The sequence below is a fragment of the Microcaecilia unicolor genome, chromosome 7 (assembly GCF_901765095.1).
Source record: "Microcaecilia unicolor chromosome 7, aMicUni1.1, whole genome shotgun sequence".
Taxonomy (NCBI): Eukaryota; Metazoa; Chordata; class Amphibia; order Gymnophiona; family Siphonopidae; genus Microcaecilia; species Microcaecilia unicolor.
Window position 1 is genome coordinate 172674599 of NC_044037.1, and position 25631 is coordinate 172700229.

Here is a 25631-nt window from a genome sequence, read left to right on the forward strand (position 1 = left end):
AAGTGCAAAGTGATGCACGTGGGAAAGAGGAACCCAAACTATAGCTAAGTGATGCACGGTTTCACATTAGGAGTCAATGACAAGGAAAGGGATCTAGGCGTCATCATTGATGATACGTTGAAACCCTCTGCTCAGTGCGTGACGGTGGCTAAGAAAGCAAATAGAATCTTATGTATTATTAAGAAAGAAATGGAAAACAAAAATGAGGATGTTATAATGCCTTTGTATCACTCCATGGTGTGACCGCACTAGAGAGTTGCACGGGGACAGAAATCTTACCCATCCCCGCCCATCCCCACTGGAATCTTACCCGTCCCCATCTGTCCCCACTGGAATCTTACCCATCCCCACCCATCCCCGCAAAAATTTAACCCATCCCAACCCATCCCCACCCGTCCCCGCAAGAATTTAACCCATCCCCACCCATCCCCGTAAGAATTTAATGGTACATAAAAGAAAATTCCAGTCAGCTCCCTCAGTCTCTCTCTGGATTTGAGCCACAGCACTGTAGGCATGGAAGGAACGGAAGTTGGAACACTCTGGTGCGCACATGTAAGACTTGTCTCCGATTCACTTGCACTGTGTGCTGAGAGGTCGCCACATGCACGTGCCAGTAGGTCAGGTGACATCCGATTCTCGTGCCTGTGTCAGAGCTGAGGTCTGTGCACCAGCCTGGTAGCAAAGAGGATTAATAGTAACATAGTAAGTGACAGCAAATAGACCTGAACGGTCCATCCACTCTGCCAATAGTCACAGTCATAATCAATTCATCATTAAATCAACGAGTGTGATATTATATACTTGATTATGGTCTTTCTTTCATGTTTCTGGAACAAAGACCACAGAAGTCTATCTGGCCCTATCCTTATGTTCCAACTACTGGAGTTGCCGTTGAAGCCCACTCCAGTCTATTCGTCTTCTCACTTGTGGGACACAGACCGTAAAAGTCTGTCCAGCACTGTCCTCATGTTCCAGCCACTGAAGTTGCTGTCTAAGCCCTTTCCAGCCCATCCTAAACCAGATTGCCATGTATGAGCCACAGACCATACAAGTCTGCCTGGTATCAGCCCTAGTTCATCACAGCCAGAGTCACCATCTAAGCGTCACTTGACACATCCACACACATGCAGCCATTTAAGGTTAGGTTTTATATAACGTCCATTTTCTAATTAGAGATCCTCTGTGTTCATCCCACGCCTTTTTGAATTCCGTCATCATTTGTGACTCTACCACCTCCTTAATGGAAGACTTTCCACATTTGTGCTGTTAAAGCAAAGAAGAAGAGGAGGAGGAGAAGACAGCACTCAAAGAAATTGGTATTCGGTAGATGAGAGGCTGGTGCAGGTGCAGCTTACACTTCTATGAGAAGACCGCAGAACTGCTTCCATCCCCGCGGGAACCCCGCAGGAACTGCCTCCGTCCCCACGGGACCCCCGCAGAGCTGCTTCCATCCCCGCGGGAACCCCGCAGGTACTGCCTCCGTCCCCGCGGGAATCCCGCGGGTTCCCCGCGAACCCCGTTCCCGTGCAGCTCTCTAGACCGCACCTCGAATATTGTTCAATTCTGGTCACTGCATCTCAAAAAAGATATAGTGGGATTAGAAAAGGTACAGAGAAGGGTGATGAAAATGATAAAGGGGAAGGGTCGACTTCCCTATGAGGAAAGGCTAAAGCAACTAGGGCTCTTCAGCTTGGAGAAAAGATATCGGAGAGGAGATACGATAGAGGTCTATAAAATAATGAGTGGAGTGGAACGGGTAGACGTGAATGGCATGTTCACTCTTTCCAAAAATACTAGGACTAGGGGCCATGCAATGAAGCTAGAAAGCAGTAAATTTAAAACAAATCAGAGAAAATATTTCTTCACTCAACGTATAATTAAACTCTGGAATTCGTTGCCAAAGAATGTGGTAAAAGCAGTTAGCTGAGCGGGGTTTTAAAAAGGTCTGGCCAGCTTCCTAAAGGAAATGTCCATAGATCATTATTAAAATGGACTTTGGGAAAATCCACTGCTTATTTCTAGAATAAGCAGCATAAAATATATTGTACTGTTTTGGGATCTTGCCAGGTACTTGTGACCTGGATTGGCCACTGTTGGAAACAGGATGATGGGCTTGATGGTCCCTCGGTCTGTCCCAGTATGGCAATACTTACGTACTTTTATAAATAAACTAGTAAAAAAGGCCCGTTTCTGTTTGAAAGGAAACGGGCGCTAGCAAGGTTGTTTGTGAGGTTTTTTTTGTTATGAAATAGTTGTTATAAAAGTGTTGTAGTTGTAATCAGAAGGAATGTATTTTTAGTTTGTATAATGTAGATGATGCTCCATGTTTTTTGTGTGTTTTGTTTTCTGAGTGTGTGTATGTGTGTGTGTGAGAGAGAGTGTGTGTGACAGTGACTCACAGAGTGTGAAAGACTGTGTGTGTGTGAGAGAGAGAGTGTGTCTGTGTGTGACACAGAGCTTCAGTGAGCCAAACTGTGTGTGTGTGTGTGTGTGTGTGTGAGAGAGAGTGTGTGTGACAGTGACTCACAGTGTGAAAGACTGTGTGTGTGTGAGAGAGAGAGAGTGTGTCTGTGTGTGACACAGAGCTTCAGTGAGCCAAACTGTGTGTGTGTGTGTGTGTTTAGCCTAAACAGTTTGGTTTCCAATTCTCAGGTATGTGAATTAATTGCCCCCCCCCCCCCCTTCCATTCGTCGCTGCACTTGTGACTGTTACCCTGGTTAGTGTCATTTTCATTTTGCAGCTGCCTGTCAGGTGCGATGCCCCCCTCCCAGCGCCATCCCACCCACAGCGATGCACCCGGCTGCAGCCATCCCACCCACCGTGCCCATCGCACCCACCTTCGCGTTGGTTTGCCGGCGGGGGACCCGGAACCCCGCCAACACAAGTCCTGTGTGCTGACTACGGTGTCATCTTCGGCGTTGGTAGCCTGTGCAGGGCGGAGATCTGTGCGTCTGACGTCCTGCACGTGCAGGACGTCAGACGCACAGAAGCCCTGCATGCACAGGCTAGGAACGCCGAAGATGACGCCGTAGTGAGCAGACAGGACTTGTGCTGGCGGGGTTTCGGGTCCCCCGCCGGCAAACCAATGCGAAGGTGGGTGGCTTAGGAGGGGGTTGTTGCGGGAGGGGGGGGGGGGGTGTTGGAGGTCCTTGTTTTGAGCTGCAGCTTTGGGGGGGGGGTCTACGAATCTGTGGGCGGGGCTTGAATTTTTTGAGGTTTGGTGCGCGGGGAGGGGGGGTGTTGGATGTGGGAACAGCTTGAACGTTTTGAGGTTTGGTGCACGGGCGGGGGGGGGGGGGGTGTTGGATGTGGGAACAGTGGTCTCCGGAGTCATTTGCACTCCGGAACTTTGGAGGTGCGCCCCCTTTCTGCGGGTGGGTCGGCAGGGGGAGGAGTAGGGAAACACGCTCCGCGTGTTTCCCTACTCCTCCTCCCCCTGCGTGGGTGCGATCCGTTTGTTTAGTTGACTTTTTTTTCCTGCCCTCGACGTCATGACGTTTGACTCGAGGGCGGGGCACGGGTCAGTGGGGTGGCTTCACCACCATGAATCCACAAACCGTTCTGGGAGTCTGACTGACTTCAGTGACGTCAGTGTCCTCAGAACGTTGAGGTTGCGTTTTATTATAGTAGATATCCTGCACAATAGAAAGTACTAGATATATACTTTCGTAAAAACTACCGTTGATGTTCATCGCCACAAATTTCTGACCAGGTTGTATTGGATAAATGTAAATTTTCACAAATTTTTCACTTAGGATGCACAAAAAATTACATTTAAATTAGGGATGCATTTCGATTAAAATTTTAATCTTGATTAATAGTATTTCCTTCTCCCTCATCCCCCCTCTCCTCCACTGCAGCTCCTTGAGACTCGAGACTCTGGGCAATCACTTAACCCTCCACTGCCCAGAATCACAAACAATACAATGGGGTGGGGGAAATACCTTTAACCGCACGATTAAAAGTGATTACAAATTTTAATCGAAATGACGCCCTAAAAATTATAGAATAAAAAATAATGAAAAGGTAAGAAATATAAAATACAAATTGAAAAATTATATATTAAAGAATGTAAAACAGCATGTAGAATAGCTATTTTAAGGTACAAAGATAGTAATTTGGGGCCCTGTTTACTAAGCAGCATTATAGGTGCGTTAACATTTTTAACATGCGTTAACCATGTTCATGCCTATAATATCCCTATAGGCACCTACATGGTTAGTGTGAGTGCTAAATATAGGTGCGCTAAAAACACTAACGCACCTTAGTAAACAGGGTCCTTGGTTTTTAAAGTCACGATATTTGCTTTGGCGTATGATTTCATAATTCCCTTTTTTTGTTCTTATTGTTTTGGGCTTTTCCATTCTCCCCTCCCTTCCCCCTTCTTTCTTCTCTTCTTTCTTTCCTCTTTGTCCCTTTCATTTTCTTTTGTTTCTATTGGTGTTTTAAGGTTTTACGAGCAATCTAGTTTTAATTCTTTGGCGCCCAGATGCAAACTTAATGTCAAAACATAATCCTATATAAGAATTTACACCTCCGTCTGGCTGCCTGGGTTCGTAACACAGTTCCCATTGGTCCGCCCTGGGGATGACATCACAGGAAGTGAGAGGGAAGGGAACCCAGCAGCAGCCACCGGAGGTGAGTAAACAAATGCTCCCCCCCCCCCCCCGAGGTCCATGACCCCCTACCCCCCTCCCTTCCTCCTTCCACTCCCGTCCGCCCGAGTTCCACTTGCCTACTCCAGTCCCACGCCCCCCTCTCCTCCGATTTCTGCATCCCCTTCTCCTCCGATTTCCGGCGCCCAGCACCTCCCTCCCTCTGTCTCTGTGGCCTCCAAGTGCAAGGAGGACGTGTGCGGGCGCCCCAGCCCTTCGTAAGTGCCAGCTGTTTAAAACGTTTTATCTCCTGCTCCGCCGGCAACAGTGAAGTCCAGCATGCACGGACTCTGCTTCAGACTGCCTTTGCTTTCGCTTCTGTTTCAGCTGTTCCTCTGGTTCTGCCCTCATTTCCTGTTTGCGGAAGGGCGGGACCAGAGGAACAGCTGAAACAGAAGTGAAAGCAAAGGCAGTCTGAAGCGGCATCCGTGCGTGCTGGACTTCACTGTTGCTGGCGGAGCAGGAGGTAAAACGTTTTAAAGAACAGCTGCCACTTACAAAGGGCTGGGGAACCCGCACACGTCCTCCTTGCACTTGGGAGGCCACAGAGACAGAGGGAGGGAGGCGCTGGGCGGCGGAAATCGGAGGAGAGTGGGGGCGCGGAATTTGGACGGGAGTAGGGCCGTCGGACTGGAGGGAGGGGAGGTCCTGAGACGAGAAGGGGGGAGGAGAGGGTCCTGAGACAAGAGGGGAGGAGGAGGAGGAGAGGCGGGTCCTGGAACTCGGAGAGGGTGGGGTGTCTGGAATTCGGAGGAGAGGGAGGGAGGCAGGTAGGGAGGGCGTGGAAGCTTGCTAGTGCCCGTTTCCTTTTTGTTGGAAACGGGCCTCTTTTACTAGTGGGCAAATAACTCTGAGACCTTGCTGGTGAGCTGCACTGTTTTTTTTTTTTTGGGGGGGGGGGGGGAGGAAGGGGGTTTGAGTCAATACCCTTGGTACCTCTAAAAACCCTAAAAACATTTTTATTTGATATGTAAACTGAACCATTATTGTAAACCACTTAGTTTTGATTTTTGATGTAGAAAGGCAGTATATCAAATGTATTAAATAAATAAATACTGCTCATTGTATTGTACTCTCTTTTGGTCTTTGTTTCAAACACATAAAGGCATCCCTAAAATGGAAAAAAAAATCTGAATACAAGAAGAAAAGATTGTCTTAAACGGAGGCCATAAATATATCTGTGACATGTAAACTTAACCTTCTTAGCAATCAAAGCTGGTAAAATGTGAACTGAAGAGGTCAAACAAACCTCACAGAAAACAACAAATCCTAGGGAAATTGAAACCTACAGGAAATGGTAATCAAAGCATTACAAACAGAGCAATCATAATAAAGACTCGATTACACGCTACAACTTCATGACCCCATTGTATGAGATCTATACCAAATCTCAGCGAGGTGGCACTAAAATAGACGTATGGTAGGAAAGAAAAAGGATAGATACTCTTCGCACATTGCCCAAAATGAAAAAGGTGCTCACCCCTATGTTATACTCTAGAGCTAAAGGTAGTGGCAGCAATAGTTCAAAATCATAAAAGATAACATCCCTGGTGCAGCAGTAGGCTATGGTGAATGTGTTCATGGGCCGACTGCAGCAAGAGATAAATCAAGGGATTTAATGAAAAAGTTAGGAGTAATAAAAACTGCTAGATAAACTCCTGAAGATGATTGGGAAATAATATACTGCTATTATGCCACAAGCTGTAGGAAATGCAGCAAAATGGAACCAATGCAAATACAAGATCTATGATGGGACAGATTAAAGAAAAATACTTGTGTAAGAACATCTGGAAACAGCACAGTAATGCTACAGAGAAAGAAATAATAGGAAAGGAAAGGGGATACAGAAAAGGGCAGGAAGAGAGGTGCTACAGCAGCCATAGTGCTTAGATGGGGCAACTGGAGAGGTATCTGTTATGGATAAATGTAGGAACGGGAGGGATTGATGAAAGAGTGGGAAATTGAGTAGGTGGTGATGGGAAGATATGCAAGGAACATGTGAGTGGTAGAGGGAGGTCAGGAGAAGAACAGAGAGATCAGACCTGGCACTGGAGCTCCTGGCCAGCATGGAAACGATAAGTGTGCTGAGAAAGAGGAGAGGGAACAATTGCCTAAGCTGAATCTAACACTTCTGATGAAAAAAAAGGTAGTTTTCTTTCTTCACATACAAAGCACATCTGAGGGGGGCGGAGACACTGGAGCCTTGGGTACAAGTTGGCTTGAGCAGCAGGGCAGGCCTACATGCGCAAGCCTGCTAACTGACGTGGCAGTGTCTACAAGAGCTGGCAGATCACCACATCTGCCGGCTCTGTACCTCCTATAAATTATTCAGGGTCAAATCAGGGAGAATTTGATGGGGCTATATAGAGGGCACAGATGTTAAATATCCAAAAGCATTTCAATTAACTATTTTGATTTTTAATCCACAAGTGTGCTTTGCTTTTTAATAGGCATATAAATTCTTAAACTCCTCTCTGTGCCCAATTAGGGTACCCTAGAATTTCTTCCCTTGTTCTTTTTTCCCTCATTATGGCAGAAATCAATTTTTGAAACCTGTAGGGCAGTGTATAGGTTGTCTTTCTCTCGACAGGTTTCTTGTTATATGTTTCACTAATGTTACAGGAACTGAACTGATCTTAATACTGTTTAGAATTCAGTTTAAAATGTTATCCTACAAGCTAAGAGGCCCTTTTACAGAGTGACGGTAAGCCCAAATCGAGCTTACCACTCTCTCTTTTGGGACTACTGCCGGCCCAAGTAGCCACCAGCGGTAGTCCCGCCCCGAGTGCACGCCATTCCCGGGGGAAAAAGAAAACCTCTGGAAATGGCTAGACGGTGGTAAACCAGCAGTAATCGTACACTGCTGCGCGCTGCCCGGTTACTGCCGAGTTAGCACCAGAGCCTTTATTGCATCCTCAATGGTGGAGGTAAGGGCTCACTGTCACATGGCCACGCAGTGAGTTCTCACTGCGTGGCCATTTTTTTTTTTGGGGGGGGGGGGGGGGGGTTTACTGGATGCGGGGGAAAAGGGCCCTGGCACACAGGAAAAAAGATCCCCTGTCGCCAGCAGGCCCTTTTCCCCCACAGCTTAGTAAAAGGAGCCCTAAGCTATTTAAATGTTCCTTTGTTGGCATTCACCCTGCACAAGTTAAAGCACCAGCTTTTTCAGCGACTGCCTCAAAATTATGGAATGAACGCCATCAAGTTTTATGAACAAAGAAAGATCATATGCATTTAAGCAGGTAAAAAGCTAATTTCTTTAGCATTGGTTTTATATGAATCGATTTTGGATTTTTATGGATGTATATTTTTATATTTTTATATTTTTGAATCATTGTAACTATTTCTCATTTTACTGCACCCCTGCAATGTATATTTTATATAATCTATGGTGTATATCAACAATTATATTTATGTTTATTGTAAAACCTTATATACCTATCAGAAGTAATGCCACTGACAAATAGACAATGTTTCCTTTTATTAATCTCTCCTATATGATTTTCACCACCTTTCCCCCCTTTGAAGATTGAGGTCTGAGAAAGAGATAAGATTGCTATAATATTCTTTGTTTGAGACCTGTGGGTCCAGGTGTTTATTTTCCTTTATATGATCTCTGTGTTTCCACAAGTGTGTTGTTATTATAACTTGTATATTGTTTAAATAATAAAAAAATAAAATTAAAAAAAAAACCTTATATACCATCATTTGCAGGCATCATATCTGTTTACAATTCAAGTATACCATTAAAATAACTAACACCCAGTTAAATATAAATACAGTGATGTGCTTTAACACACCATCAATGAAATCTGGGTGTCTAAACTCCAAAGGCAAGAGGAGGGGCTAGATAAGTGGGGTTCATTGCTAAGCTCAGGGCCAGCGGCAGCCCCAGCTTATGTTGTGTGGCTCTATTGTAAGTGTTGCTCCCTGCCTCTTCCCCCAGCATGTCCCAAGACTTGCTGCTAGCACTACATACATAACAATTCTATTTTCTATCTGTGCCATGGAGCTATCTGAGTTTGAACCATGTACTTTCCAAACTCCCACACATTTTTCACAAGACTGAAAAAGCAGTGAAGGAATTAGAGAGCACTGTGGAGTTCAAATTCACTGAAGCGCCAGGTGACGATGGAAGAAAACAGAACAGCTGTTCCAGAGGCCAACAAGCTTCTGCAGAAAATATTAAGGGAGAGGTGTAAATAACTGGAATGAGGGCCAGTTTGAACTGGTTGATAACGATAGGATGGCGGTTGGAAACAAAAGTGGTTGGCATTCAGCTGGAGGAGGGTGTTTACCGGAAAGAAGTTATGGCGGGGGGGGGGGGGGGGGGGACGACGACGACGACGACAACAACAAATATTTGTGGGTAACCAAGGACTGGGGGACATAAACAGAGAATGGTAAGGGGGGAGGGGGATAGGATATGGACTTAGGAAAAGAGTGCAATGAGTAGACTGCTTTTGTTGTTAGTTGCTCTTAATGTGCATTAATTGGCCAGGTCAGGTGTGTTAATGAAGGGGAAACCCCCTGTGCCAAGTGTGCTGTTCACTTTGCCCGATGACTATTGGCACTCTTCTTCCTCTTTTTTTATTGCTTCAACAAAATAACCCCACTGAAGAAATAGTAAATATCATGTTAGAAAATAGCTCTTTTTCTTTGGCTTGTTCTATGCTGTGCTCTGGCCACCTCCACAACAGGTCTTACTCCCTCCACTGCATACTGCTGCTTGGGAGAGGAAGGCTGGAAGAGGAAGCAGACAGCTTTCAAATAACTGGCATATCTGATTAACTAGCAACTCCTTTCTGCAGATAAAGGTTTTAATGTCCTGCCTTAAGGTGTACTGGAGACAGATCATCCATCCCAAAACTCCATCCTCCCTCAAAGTGTAAAATCTGTGGAACAAGGGACACAAAATTTTAAGGAAGGACTCATGTAACTAGTGATTTCCAAGCTACACAGAGTAGAATAAAAGCTTGAATGCTTTGTGCAGTACCTTTATCTCTGGGGTCAGCGAGGTGGTCATCAGCAGAGCATGGGCTTTCCTCGCTGCCCTCATTTGAAATGGTAAGGAATGAAGCTGGAGAAATAGACTGAGATCGACTACTGTTGTTGCTGTCTCTGTCTGCTCCACCTGGTGTTTGGGTGTCGATGCTACGAGTGCTGCTGCTGCGTTGTACTAATGGAGGAGGAGCACGATGCCCATCTGGGATATCTTGTGGCTGTTAGAGGAAAAAAAAAAGCATCATGTACCCTTTCACCTGCACAAGCCTATTAGAAAGTATTACTTCACAAAGCAAGCAGTTTCTTTTAAGGTTGCTTCCAACTTAGTTAAGTAACAGATGGCACAGGGTGACACTTCAAACTTCAAGATCTCAAAGCGAAATCACTAGAAAACAGAAGCCGGCATGACATCAAAAGGTGAAGAAACAACCACCCCCCCCCCCCCCCCCCCCCCGCAGCCACCATACAAGTCAGAACAAAAATTATCAGCTGCTATATCCACATTGTTGTTGTTATTTTATCTCAGTTATAGTTAGAAATATGCCGGCTTTTGCAGCATATGCATGTACACAGAGGAAGTATCACAAAGGAATAACCTTTCATCGGTTAGAGTAGTAATTAGTTCTAAATTGTAATCATCGTGTCATTTTGAGGGACTGGTTATAGGGACACCCTAGCACGCATTGAACTAGGGCTGAGATTTTTTCACCTAGTAAAGAGCCACCAAAACAGCGATTATGTTCTGAGAATCAAGTGCTCAACATTCAGCAGTGTTTTTATTTTTAACTTATAACCACTTGTAACCTCCTCTCCTCCTTCCTTTACACATTGATTTGATTACTTTATTTTTTGTCTATTAGATTGTAAGCTCTTTGAGCAGGTACTGTCTTTCTTCTATGTTTGTGCAGCGCTGCGTACGCCTTGTAGCGCTATAGAAATGCTAAATAGTAGTAGTAGTAGTAGTAGTAACTACAAAGGCTGTTTTAAACCTTAATTAGGCTGAAACCTGGGAGCAGTTAAAATCTTTTTTTTTTCTGTGCCTAAATCAAAAGAGAAAGATGGTATGTGGGAACTTGCTCCTTTTGTTATGTGCAATAAAGTGGTATATTATGAAAATGCACTTGATTTTTTTTATTACTACTATTTAAAAGAGAGGTATTGAATAATGAGGGAAGTGCTACCTTTATACAGAAGTCTAGAGTCAAGTCTAGATGTGCCAGTTCTGTTGTGTATATTTATTTCTACTTAAAGCTTGTTTGGTTGTAAATGAAAGCAGCACAACAAAAGTTAATTACTTTCATAAGTAAATAAGTATTGCCAAACTGGGAAAGACCAAAGGTCCATCGAGCCCAGCATCCTGTTTCCAACAGTGGCCAATCCAGGTCACAAATACCTGGAAAGATCCCAAAAATGTACAAAACATTTTATACTGCTTATCCCAGAAATAGTGGATTTTCCACAAGCCCATTTAATAACGGTCTATGGACTTTTCCTATAGGAAGCCATCCAAACCTTTTTTAAACTCCGCTAAGCTAACCGCCTTTACCACATTCTCTGGCAATGAATTCCAGAGTTTCATTACACTGAGTGAAGAAAAATTTTCTCCGATTCGTTTTAAAGTTACTACATTGTAGCTTCATCGCATGCCCCCTAGTCCTAGTATTTTTGGAAAGCGTGAACAAACGCTTCACATCTACCTGTTCAACTCCACTCATTATTTTATAGACCTCTATCATATCTCCCCTCAGCCACCTTTTCTCCAAGCTGAAGAGCCCTAGCTGCTTTAGCCTTTCTTCATAGGGAAGTCGTCCCATCCCCTTTATCATTTTCATCGCCCTTCTCTGCACCTTTTCTAATTCCACTATATCTTTTTTGAGATGCAGCGACCAGAATTGAACACAATGGAGCGATACAAAGGCATTATAACATCCTCATTTTTGTTTTCCATTCCTTTCCTAATAATACCTAACATTCTATTTGCTTTCTTAGCCGCAGCAGCACACTGAGCAGAAGGTTTCAACGTATCATCAACGACGACACCTAGATCCTTTTCTTGGTCCGTGACTCCCAACATGGAACCCTGCATGACGTAGCTATAATTCGGGTTCCTCTGTCCCACATACATCACTTTCCACTTGCTCACATTAAACGTCATCTGTCATTTAGATGCCCAGTCTCTTGTCATTTTTCACAATCCTCCCGCGATTTAACGACTTTGAATAACTTTGTGTCATCAGCAAATTTAATTACCTCACTAGTTACTCCCATCTCTAGGTCATTTATAAATATGTTAAAAAGCAGCGGTCCCAGCACAGAGCCCTGGGGAACCCCACTAACTACCCTTCTCCATTGAGAATACTGACCATTTAACCCTACTCTCTGTTTTCTCTCTTTTAACCAGTTTTTAATCCACAATAGAACACTACCTCCTATCCCATGACTTTCCAATTTCCTCTGGAGTCTTTCATGAGGTACTTCGTCAAACGCCTTCTGAAAATCCAGATACACAATAGCAACCGGCTCCCTTTTATCCACGTTTGTTCGCCCCTTCAAAGAAATGTAGTAGATTGGTGAGGCAAGATTTCCCTTCACTAAATCCATGTTGACTTTGTCTCATTAATCCATGCTTTTGAATATGCTCTGTAATTTTGTTCTTAATAATAGTCTCTACCATTTCGCCTGGCACCGATGGCAGACTCACCGGTCTATAATTTCCAGGATCTCCTCTGGAACCTTGTTTAAAATTCGGCGTTACATTGGCCACCCCCCCCCCCCCCAATCTTCCGGTACCATGCTCGATTTTAAGGATAAATTACATATTTCTAACAATAGCTCCGCAAGCTCATTTTTCAGTTCTATCAGTACTCTGGGATGAACACCATCCGGTCCACGAGATTTGCTACTCTTCAGTTTGTAGAACTACCCCATTACATCCTCCAGGTTTACAGAGAATTCATTAAGTTTCTCAGACTCGTCAGCTTCGAATATCATTTCCGGCACCAATATCCCACCCAAATCTTCCTCGGTGAAGACCAAAGCAAAGAATTCATTTAATCTCTCCGCTACAGCTTTGTCTTCCCTGATTGCCCCTTTTACTCCTCCGTCATCTAGCGGTCCAACTGATTCTTTTGCCGGCTTCCTGCTTTTAATATACCTAAAAAAATTTTACTGTGTGTTTTTGCCTCCAATGCAATCTTTTTTTCGAAGTCACTTTGCATTTGACTTGACATTCCTTATGCTGTTTCTTATTATTTTCAGTCGGTTCCTTCTTCCATTTTCTGAAGGATTTTCTTTTAGCTCTAATAGCTTTCTTCACCTCACAATAAATCTGTTGGCTGTCTGCTATGTGAATATTCCATCACAGTTTCATTATTGCTACAAAGTATTACATATGGCATTTGATTACAATTTTGATGGTTTTATTTCATTTATCCAGACTTTACATGTCCATAATATTGCTTTTTAAACCCAAAGGCAATAGGGGGGGAAGTCCATTTGGAGTTATATTAGCCCTTTCCCAGTCTGTTACAGACATCTTCCGGGGAGGGGTAGGAGGGCCATCAGAACACAGGCCCCCTGGCTCTCTCGCGGAGGGGAGTAAGTTCCCACATTTTTGTTTGATTTTAATTTAATGCTTTCGATTGTGAATGTAAAGCTGACACCTGAAAGTGGTTATATTTCGGGGGTTATTGCATTTGAACATATGATGCCAATTGGTAGAAGGGAAGAGATGGGGGGGAAAGGGTTGTTGAAAATTGCTGTTAATAGACCCTGTTGAATAAATGTTAGCTATTAGTACTTAAAGGGGGGGATAAAGTTAAAAGATTAATGGAGATGAGTAATATCGCACAATTATCGTAATGTGTGTTGATTGATTGTAGTGATACTTACATTATGTAAACACCATTTTTGTGCTTCATTAATAAAAACTGTTGAAACCTTAAACCCAAAGGCAAAACAATTAGGTATAAACTGTGCTGTTTCTGACTTTACTTGTTTTGGACTGCCGTAGGTTCTACTGATCTGTACATCTACTGTCTGGAATTTTGGAAGATGAAAAGGAGGAAATAAACAAATTTTGGATGTACTTTGTTGAAGTTATTGTTTACTTTTGCAATGTGTGTATGGATGCCTGCTCTGGTGTGTGCATGTGATAATGTTTGAATAACTGTCTATACTTATGGCTATGATTTCTGAACATGCGGCATCATTAAAAGACAGACACTTAAATGCCCGGTTGGGTATATATACTAATCTTAATATTGTTAAATATTTCAGACATATTCATCCACTTGCTCTCATGATGTTATCTTCCAGAAAGAACAAATAAGAGTTTTCAGTTTTGGTACAGTATGTCATCACAAAAACAAATTATCAGACAACCAATGGACAGCATTGCAGCCCATTCAGTTATGTTTCAACAAATCTGCATGAAACCAAATATATATCTATATATATATTTTTTTTTTTAACGTATAAAACCACTTGTTCCTGAAACATCCTCAAAACAGAACAATCAATTTGTGTATTTAAAAATGAAAACTTCTACAAAAGAGATGACGTGAAGATATTTTTTTTATAATTCTTTTTATTAACTTTTTTCTTTACATACATCCCATATAGCTGAACACATTTATCACAAAACTTTCTCATATATGAATCCACAACCTCTCTCCACCCCCCTCCCCCCCCCCTAGGCATCTCAGGTATACATCCAACTCCCCCTACAACAGAGCATCCTCACTATACATATGTCACCCCGTTAATCCTCGCCATTCCACATAGGACCACCATGTTTTTGCAAATCTCACCATGCCCCCTCGCCTTAGGGCTGTAAGTTTGTCCATCAAACAGCAATAGTCCACTTTAGTCAATACTTGATCCACGGTGGGAGTCGCCGATTGCTTCCAATATCTTGCAATTAGAATCCTGGCTGCAGTTACTATGTATGATAGGGGCCCATGACGTAAGCCATGTCCCTCCCTTAACGGGATGCTCAGCAAGCACAGCCCAGGAGTTAGTACAACCTCAACTCCCAGGCCATTCTGCAGTCTCATCTGTAAATCTTGCCAGAACTGCTGTATCCTCGGACATTCCCACCATATATGCCACAACGTTCCTTCCGCCCCACAATTATGCCAGCAACTTGCCCTTCCCGTTTTAAACATACGGGACAGCCTACTGGGAGTCATATACCATTGATACAGCATTTTATATCCATTTTCCAATAAGGGGGTAGCCACACAAAATGACAGTAGTCGTTTAAATATCCTTTTCCAAGTTTCTGGTTCATATTTAGAACCCAATAGGGACTCCCATTTATTAATACACATTTTTAATGGTTGGGACTTATGAAGTAAAGCTCTATAAATTCGGGAAATCCCTCCTTTACCTTCCCCAGATCTCATTGCCATTTCAAGCTCCGTGGCCACCAGAGACAGATCTTCTCTGGCTTTCTTCTGCACAAAGTCTCTGATCTGCATATAATGAAACCTGTCTCTGTCCCCCAAGCCAAATTCCTCTTTTAAAGTTTCAAACGAATGGCATTTCCCGTCCTCCCATATCTGACCCAACAGTCGCAGAGAAGCCGCTGACCAGTGCCCATACATCCCTTCTCTCCTCCCAGGGACAAAATCTGTAGCATATATTATGGGCGTAGTCAGATGATATTTACGCCCCGGGAACCATGCTGCTCTACATCTTGCCCATTCTTCTAGCACCACCCTCATTGGGCCCGTCAATCCTGATATTAGTCCCCTCAGCAACTGTAGGGGAAGCCACGACACCGCCCATATCGGCACCCCCTTCAACCCCCACTGCGCTGCATAGGTCCACAGCTTATTTGGACCCCTCTGCACCGTGGCTAGCATTTGAAACAGAGCAGCTCTGTAATAAAGCCCCAAATTCGGTACCCCCATGCCCCCATCCTTTCTTAATTGATATAGTATTCTGCGATTCACTCGGGGTGGCCTCTTGCGCCAAATAAAGGCGAACATTTTCTTATTAAGTGTGTGAAAGAAGTTATGTGGCACAGAGACAGGCACCGCCATAAATAAGTAAAGCAACTTGGGAAGCATTGTCATCTTTACCGCTGCTATTCTGCCCATCCATGACATCTGCAGCCCCCCCCCCCCCCCCATTTCTCTAATTCTTGCAGGAGTTCCCGCATTTTAGGGACAAAGTTCTCTTGGTATGAATCCCCCGTATCTGGTGTTAAATTAACCCCTAAATACAGTGGGGGAAATAAGTATTTGATCCCTTGCTGATTTTGTAAGTTTGCCCACTGACAAAGACATGAGCAGCCCATAATTGAAGGGTAGGTTATTGGTAACAGTGAGAGATAGCACATCACAAATTAAATCCGGAAAATCACATTGTGGAAAGTATATGAATTTATTTGCATTCTGCAGAGGGAAATAAGTATTTGATCCCCCACCAACCAGTAAGAGATCTGGCCCCTACAGACCAGGTAGATGCTCCAAATCAACTCGTTACCTGCATGACAGACAGCTGTCGGCAATGGTCACCTGTATGAAAGACACCTGTCCACAGACTCAGTGAATCAGTCAGACTCTAACCTCTACAAAATGGCCAAGAGCAAGGAGCTGTCTAAGGATGTCAGGGACAAGATCATACACCTGCACAAGGCTGGAATGGGCTACAAAACCATCAGTAAGACGCTGGGCGAGAAGGAGACAACTGTTGGTGCCATAGTAAGAAAATGGAAGAAGTACAAAATGACTGTCAATCGACAAAGATCTGGGGCTCCACGCAAAATCTCACCTCGTGGGGTATCCTTGATCATGAGGAAGGTTAGAAATCAGCCTACAACTACAAGGGGGGAACTTGTCAATGATCTCAAGGCAGCTGGGACCACTGTCACCATGAAAACCATTGGTAACACATTACGACATAACGGATTGCAATCCTGCAGTGCCCGCAAGGTCCCCCTGCTCCGGAAGGCACATGTGACGGCCCGTCTGAAGTTTGCCAGTGAACACCTGGATGATGCCGAGAGTGATTGGGAGAAGGTGCTGTGGTTAGATGAGACAAAAATTGAGCTCTTTGGCATGAACTCAACTCGCCGTGTTTGGAGGAAGAGAAATGCTGCCTATGACCCAAAGAACACCGTCCCCACTGTCAAGCATGGAGGTGGAAATGTTATGTTTTGGGGGTGTTTCTCTGCTAAGGGCACAGGACTACTTCACCGCATCAATGGGAGAATGGATGGGGCCATGTACCGTACAATTCTGAGTGACAACCTCCTTCCCTCCGCCAGGGCCTTAAAAATGGGTCGTGGCTGGGTCTTCCAGCACAACAATGACCCAAAACATACAGCCAAGGCAACAAAGGAGTGGCTCAGGAAGAAGCACATTAGGGTCATGGAGTGGCCTAGCCAGTCACCAGACCTTAATCCCATTGAAAACTTATGGAGGGAGCTGAAGATGCGAGTTGCCAAGCGACAGCCCAGAACTCTTAATGATTTAGAGATGATCTGCAAAGAGGAGTGGACCAAAATTCCTCCTGACATGTGTGCAAACCTCATCATCAACTACAGAAGACGTCTGACCGCTGTGCTTGCCAACAAGGGTTTTGCCACCAAGTATTAGGTCTTGTTTGCCAGAGGGATCAAATACTTATTTCCCTCTGCAGAATGCAAATAAATTCATATACTTTCCACAATGTGATTTTCCGGATTTAATTTGTGATGTGCTATCTCTCACTGTTACCAATAACCTACCCTTCAATTATGGGCTGCTCATGTCTTTGTCAGTGGGCAAACTTACAAAATCAGCAAGGGATCAAATACTTATTTCCCCCACTGTATCTAATAAATTTAGGAGACCATTGAAAAGGGAAGAGAGATTGTATTTCCTCTTGTAACTCTGCAGAGCATTGTATTGGCATGAGTTCTGATTTTTGAGTGTTAATCTTGAGACCTGCGATTTGTCCATACCCCTGAAGTATCGTCATCACTGCTCTCAGTGAGGATTCAGGTTGTGAAAGTGTAAGCAGGACATCATCAGCATAAAGCATAATTTTAGTTTCTTGCCGCCCTATTCGAATGCCCTGCACCTCTGGATCTTGTCTAACCAAGATTGCCAGTGGCTCCATAGCTAATGCGAACAATAGCGGGGACAAGGCACACCCCTGCCTAGTACCTCTAAACAATTCAAATGAATCAGTGTATGTACCATTAATTCGTAACTGAGACATAGGGTGACGATAGAGCACCATGACCCAACATAAGTATTGCCCACTTTCTTCAGCAGTGCAAACAAATAGGGCCATAGCACTCTATCAAAGGGCAGCAGATGTGTCTCTTGTACAAACAGTATGTCCGCTCCCACCCTCTTTGCCTCCCTGAATAGCCTCCTACGTTTTATGGGGGTATTAAGGCCCCTTGCATTGAGGGACAAACAGGTTAGTTCTATCATGGGGGTTTACAATCAACCTCCCTATTCAGCTTCCTGAGACTCTGCCTCCAACACATATATAAAAGAGGAAACCCCCTCTGAGATACCCTTTTTCCCCACTACCCCCACATCCCCCCTCCTCCCCCCCTATCTAACCGATGGGTCAACTTTATCCCACCTCGGTGAATAGAGAACGGTGACCAACCACATGCCAAACAATGCACACAACTTCCCCATATATTCATATATAACCATATTCCTTTCGCATCCTTACCCACCCGCTCCAAAACAACATCCAATTCTTATATATTACCACTGCATCAGTCCCAATATTCAAGTCATATTGTTCTGCGAGGGTGCCAGTTTCTTGTCTGATTGCTGTCTAGTGAGGCGCCCTTTGCCTCTCGCCACTCTTGTCCAGCGCTGTCGGGCCGGCCGAGATGTCAAATCCAGACTGCTGTGTTCTTCCGTACCCCCCACGGGGGCCTCCACCTCCGGCCATGTGGCGCGCGCTTCCTCCATGTTTAAAATCCGATTCCATTTTCCTTCTTGGTTGTAGGCCAGGGCGAATGGATGCTGCCATCTGTATACGATTCCTTTGTCCCGCAGGTATCTGGTGAAATTCTTCATCTCTGCTCGTCATTTTAGTGTGGCCGGGGCCAGGTCTTGATAGAGTTCAATAGAGAATGTATCCCATTGCAGAGCTTCCTTCTTGCGCGCTTTACTGAGTATCGCTTCTTTTACCTTATAATCTGAGAAACAGGCAATAATGTCTCTTGGTGTATTAGCTCTCATTCTCGCCATTACTCTATGAGCCAGATCCACTTTAATTGATTCAGGGGCCACTTCTTGTCCGTCCTCAGACAGCAACATGCTCGCGATTTGCTGCGTGACCTTTTCACAGTCCAGATATTCTGCCTGTTCTGGAACCCCTCGAATGCGGATGTTCGATCTCCTTCCCCGATTGTCTAGATCTTCAATCTTTTCCTCCAACGATCTACATATCGCTTGCTGTTCTTTCAATGTATGTTCTACCGTGTTCATAGCTTCCTGTTGGCCCTCCACGTGTTCATCCAGATCTTCCATCCGTCAGCCCAGCTCTGTAACCTCTCCGCGGAGGTCCGCTGCTAAAGTAGCAAAATCCTCACGAACTCCTTTAATATCGGAGCAGATCACATCCAGGAGAGCCCAAAAGTCTTTGGCAGACAGTTCTCTTTCCTCAGTATTCTCACCGGGTGAAGCAAAGCCCCCGACGGTAGCTGATTTTCCCCGCTCTTCAACCGGCGCCATCTTGTCCGCACTATGATGCGGTACATATGTAAAGTCTTTTAAAGACTTGCGGGACCCTGCCGCTTCTCTTCCAGACATCTCTGCCCGCAGTAGGTCTTCCGCTACAATTATTTAAGTTTTCTTCTCGTTTTATTCGTTTCAAGCGGTTATATATGATGAAGCTTCTAGGCTGGCATGCAGAGCTATTCTCTCATACCGCCATTGCTCAACGTGACGTCACCGCTCTCCCGACGTGAAGATTTGACTCCATATGTCCCAATGAAATGAGAATTTAATTTTACTTCCATTTAATTTCAATATATTCTTTTTTTTTAAGGTCGTAGTATTTTTATTAAATTTAAAAATAGAATAACAGAAGACAATTCAGTGTAACAGTACAACAGCATACAAATTGCAAAAATAATGTAAAGGACAGAAGAGAGGAAGAAAAGAAAAAAGAAAAACACTTCTCATCAAGCATCTCTAAAATAGGACAATAACAAAGGCCACTTCTCCTTATAAGTGATATAGAGGGGCATAATCGAATGTCGTCGGCCAAATAGATCACCAGCGATCTATGTTGGCGGCAGCGCTACAGCTGGCCGGAACCGTATTATAGAAAAAGATGGCCGGCCATCTTTTTTTTTCGATAATACGGTTTAGCCCGGCCAAATGCCGTGGAGTTCGCCGGGTTTGAGATGGCCGGGTTTGTTTTTCAGCAATAATGGAAAGTTATGTCGGCCATCTCAAACCCCGGCCAAATTCAAAGCATTTGGCCGTGGAAGGAGCCAGCATTTTTAGTGCACTGGTCCTCCTGACATGCCAGGACACCAACCAGCCACCCTAGGGGTCACTGCGGTGGACTTCAGAAAAGCTCCCACCACGTGCATAGCTCCCTTACTTTGGGAGCTGAGCCCCCCAAACCCACTACCCACAAATGTACTGCACCCACTAAAAGTGCTCCAGGGACCTGCATACAGCCTCTAGGACTTATTGCTGCTGTATAACTGAAAAAGTCCTTTCTTGAAATAACCACGTTTACTCACAGTTAACTGCAGATCAGAGGTTGTGCCCCACTGGCAAAGAGTCCCCTGGTACTAAGATTAGCAGTAGGTCAGAGCTGGCACAATGCTGTACAATGCCCTCTTTCAGCACCATTCAAGGTAAGAACTACGTTCTCTAACGTGGGTAACACAGGAAAGGGAACTAAAACTGGCTTACAAAAATGGCCACTACCGCATGGACTACAACAGGAAACAAAACAGGGCACACTCTGACCCAGTTAGCAGGGGGGAAAAGCACCATGGGAGTAGAGCCCAGTACCCTACACCCACCACAATGCATTGCTAATGTGACTCTCTGCAGGAAACCTAACAGAAAAGGTGTCACACTCACCCCAGAGCCACATCGCAACCAGGGAAAGGCTGTCGGAGGATACAACACATTCTGCTGCCATGGAGGTGGGTATGGCATTTGAGGCTGGCATACAGGCTGGAAAAAAGGTTTTTAGTTTTATTTTTTTTTTTAGTTTGGAAGGGGATTGGTGACCACTGGGGGAGTATGGGGAGGTCATACCCCATTCCCTCCAGTGGTCATCTGGTCAGTTGGGGCACCTTTTTGAGGCTTGGTTGTGAAAATAAAAGGACTAAGTAAAGCCGGCGAAATACTGCTTAACGCCGCTTTTTTTTTCCATTATCGGCGAAAGCCGGCCATCTGGTAGCCACGCCCATGCCCGCCCATGTCCCGCCTTCGCTAATCTACCGACACACCCCCTTGAACTTTCGCTGGCGAAGCAATGGGAAAGCGGCGATGCTGTCAAAAATGCCGCTTTCGATTATACCGATTTCACCGCTTTTAAGAAATCACCGGCCATCTCCCGATTTATGTCGGAAGATGGCCGCCGATCACTTTCGATTATAAGCTGGATAGCGACATATATATTCTATCTTAACACCAGGTTTCCCATGCCAGATTACAACAGTCACATGCAGAACACAAACCAACCCTCATCAATTATAGAATAAAGGACCAAAAATTAGAAATTGCCCTGTAGCCCAGCATCAACCGTTCCCTTCCCTACCCCCCCCCCCCCCCCAATCCATCCCTGTAGTCCAACATCAGCCCTTTTCTCCCCCACGTTTCCATTCCCTACCCCCCAGCATCAGCATTTCCCTTCCTTACCTCCCATCCATCCCCGCAGCCCTGCATCAGCCTTTCTCCTTCCTTAACCCCCCCCCCCCCAATCCATCCCAGAAGCCCAGCATCAGCATTTCCTTTCCATGCCCCACCCATCCATCCCAGTAGCCTGGCAACAGCCTTTCCCTTCCTTACTGCCCCATCCATCCCAGTAGCCCAGAATCATCCCTTTTCTTACCCACCATCCATTCCATAAGTAGGCATCAGACCTACCCTACCCACCATCCCTCCCTCCCTGTAGGCTAACATCAGCCCCATCCTACTCCCTACCCATTCTCCCTATGGCCTGGCATCTTAACCCCCCACCGAAGCACACCAGCATTAAACACAAGACCTTTTGTTTAATATCATGAGCACTGCAGAGCCAACCTAAACCCAAAAATCCAATTATATTAAGTTTCAAACTTTTTTTTTTTTTTTTTTAAACCTGGGCACTACAAATTTTCAAACTTTTTATAAACCTGGGCACTACAGAGACTATCCCCACCGAAAAACTCACAACGTGAAAACTATATATAACTTTTTAAAATTTTAACCTAGGCATTATTAATCATTAATTAAATATACTCCCCCCCCCCTCCTGGCAGTGAAGAGCCCAACCTCACCCAGAAACCCACCACCAGCAAGCATTACCTGGACTTAGACAACTGGGCTTGCACTGATGGAAGACTGTGCTCCAAGTGTGCTGGCTCGACCTGGGGGATCAACAAAAGGCTGATCCTGATCCAGCGAGGGCACTGTACAGGAGTCGCGAACTGGCAGCAGACTTTTTTGTGCACTACTGCGGCATCTTTGTGTGCAAGGGGGGAGGGGGAGCAAGACAAGGCAGAGCAAAACCGGACGGTTGAACTTGGAGTGAGGGCAGTAGTGGTGCAGGACGAGTGTGTGGTGCCGCGCTAGAATTCCAAATCAGGACCCATACTTCGTCGAACAAAAAAAAAGCTGGTACTGTAGGACTGGAGAGCTTCTGGCTGCATAATAGCAAGTGGTTGAGCCGTGGCAGGCTGTGCACTCCCACTGATAACCTGCGCCTATCAGGATAAACTGGGAGGGCCTGAGTCAAGATTAGGTGGGCCCAGGCCCACCCGTAGCTACACCCCTGCCTGTGTCTCAAGGCAGGACCTTACTATATCTTAACTGTCCTAGACTAGTTTACTTAAATCTGGTTTTCCAGTGATGGAAATGTGACCCCACCTTCAAGGATGAAAGTATATCCTACTATACCCAGATTCATACTTCAGATATACTTCACCAAAACAGAGGTAAAGGCCCAAATATTGTCACTAACCTCGCCGTCCTTTTTCAAAACTAGGAGGGGAAGAAATCTGAAGTAACTCAAATAGGCAGATGTTATACCTTTAAAGTAAAGCGCTTTCGATATGGTTGACCACAGAATATTACTACACATCCTTGACTACTTTGGAATTGGAGGCAACGTCCTCAATTGGTTCAAAGGCTTCCTAACCACGCGATCTTACCAGGTGATATCCAATTCTATCACCTCAGACACATGGACACCTGAATGTGGAGTCCAACAAGGACCCCCCTCTCACCGACTCTCTTCAACCTAACGATGACACCCTTGGCCAAATTATTATCCAATCAAAACCTTAATCCATATATCTACGCAGATGACGTAACGATTTACATACCATTTAAACAAGATTTAATGGAAATTAACAACGACATCAACCAAGGTTTCCATTCATGGGCGGATGCATTTCAGCTGAAACATAACGCAGAAAAAACGCAATGCCTTATTCTCACCTCACAACACAACACGAACAAATTCACCACCATAAACACACCAAAACTATCCCTTCCCGTATCGGATACATTGAAAATTCTGGGAGTTACCCTCGATCGACATCTTACACTTGACAATCATGTGAAAAATACAACTAAAAAGATGTTCTATTCAATGTGGAAACTAAAAAGGATAAGACCTTTCTTCCCAAGGACCATCTTTTGCAACCTAGTACAATCACTAGTGCTTAGTCACCTAGATTACTGCAATGCACTCTACGCCGGCTGTAAAGAGCAAATAATCAAGAGACTGCAAACCGCCCAGAATACCGCAGCTAGACTTATATATGGAAAAACAAAATATGAAAGTGCTAAACCCCTGAGGGAGAAACTACACTGGCTTCCACTTAAAGAACGCATCATGTTCAAGGTATGCACTATCTACTATAATAAAACTCACCCTCAACATTCTGAAGACAACGTTCTGAAGTCACTCAGTCACTCCCTGAAGGGTTCATGGATTCATGGTGGTGAAGCCACAACACTGACCATGTCTCTCTGCCCCGCCCACGCATGACGGACCAATCAGAAAAAACACCCTCAACATTCTGAAACACAAAGGACCATCACAACACCGTTCCTAGGCAACACTAGGCAACGTAAGACGGACCAATTAGAGGAAACTACGTGACAATAAGGGAGCAGCATTCCCCAGCAGAATGGCTCATTATCTGTGCAGCACGGAGAGCACAGAACCACCGCTGGAATGAGAGAAGAATATTCCTGCTGTGGGTATGTGCAAAAATAGACCGGGGGGGGGGGGGGGGGGGGGGAGAAATTTTTAAATGCCTAATGCCAGTACTGAAGAGTGCCAGAGGGCCCATAGCAGAGACTATATTTGGGATCGCTTGACATGGAGTCAGAGGAGCCGGAAAACAAGGTGCCCGTCACCATCTGGGACGTGGGCGAACAGGACAAGCTGCGGCCCAGCTGGAAGGATTACCCGCGACCCAGCCAGCAGCAAACGACCACCAAGGAAGGGGGAGGAGTAGGGAAACACACGGAGCGTGTTTCCCTACTCCTTCCCTGCCTAGGAATTGCTGGAGACTGGCTACCAAACTAACAAAACAACCACACACCGACACACCACCTCCATCATTCAAAAGGCATCCACTCTTTCTTCAACAGAAATGCAAACTAATAATACAAAACAAAGAATACCCGTTTTCTCACGCAGCTACAGGTAACTCCCCACCCCTTTCCTCTTCCCCTTTTGCCAAAGCGGCCGTGCCCAACCATCCTCAGCCTCAGGCAAGCCATCTCCCACCTCGGGGATTCCCCGAGCACCCGGAAAAAGACGGCGCAGCTTCCCGCAGCGCATGTTCCAGCATTCCCCTGCAGCCGGCCTGAAATGGACCAAACATACCGGATCACCACCCGATGGCCCGAGACCGTGCTTCTCTCCCTTCCGCCAACTTAAAACAACCATCCCCGTCCTCAGGCAAGCCGTCTCCCACCTCCAGGATGCCCAGAATCCCAGACCAACGGAAAAAGACGGCGCTGCTTCCCACAGCACATTTCTCTTCCAGCGTTCCCCTACAGCAGCCCTGAAACGGCCAAAAAATACCGACAGACCAAGAACGTGCTCCTCTACCTTCCGCCCATCTAAAACAACACTGCTGCCTCAGCACAACACAAAAAAAAAAAAAAAACGGAAAAAACAAACCACCACTCAGCAAAGGCTGACCCCCCCCCTACAACCATATTTACATTTCACCAACAGAAAGACCCCCCTCCACAAACCTCCTTGACAAAGCCACACACACACAATACAACAGAAACACACCCTCAAAGCCACACACCAATCCATCCCACTTTGCCAGCACAGCACATCCCCCAACCCAAGCAAAAAACAAAACAAAAAAAAAAAACACACCAACAACCTGCACACACACCCCACCCTCACACACACACACACAAAATAAATCTGTGACACATACACACACAAAAAAAAAAGCCACATGCTAGCGCCCGTTTAATTGGTTTCGAAAACGGGCCTTTTTTACTAGTTGTTCATAAAATCATCCACGGAAATGCCCAATCCTACATGTCTGATCTGGTAGACCTGCCGCCCAGGAACGCAAAAAGGTCATCTCGAACATTCCTTAATCTACACTTCCCCAGTTGTAAAGGCCTAAAATACAAACTAATGCATGCATCTACCTTCTCCTACCTGAGTACACAGATGTGGAACGCACTGCCGCGCAGCTTAAAAACTACTTATGAATTAACTAACTTTAGCAAATCCCTGAAGACCCACCTATTCGACAAGGCATACCAATA

General features: G+C 45.1%; 1 protein-coding gene across 1 annotated transcript in view; it reads right to left on the bottom strand.

Annotated features, from left to right (window-relative positions):
• FAM117B (family with sequence similarity 117 member B) overlaps nt 1-25631 on the bottom strand; it is a 262157-nt gene that overhangs the window by 37957 nt on the left and 198569 nt on the right. The window contains exon 6 of the mRNA XM_030210480.1: nt 9653-9878. Coding sequence (XP_030066340.1) covers nt 9653-9878 — 226 coding nt within the window. The remainder of the gene's footprint in view (nt 1-9652; nt 9879-25631) is intronic.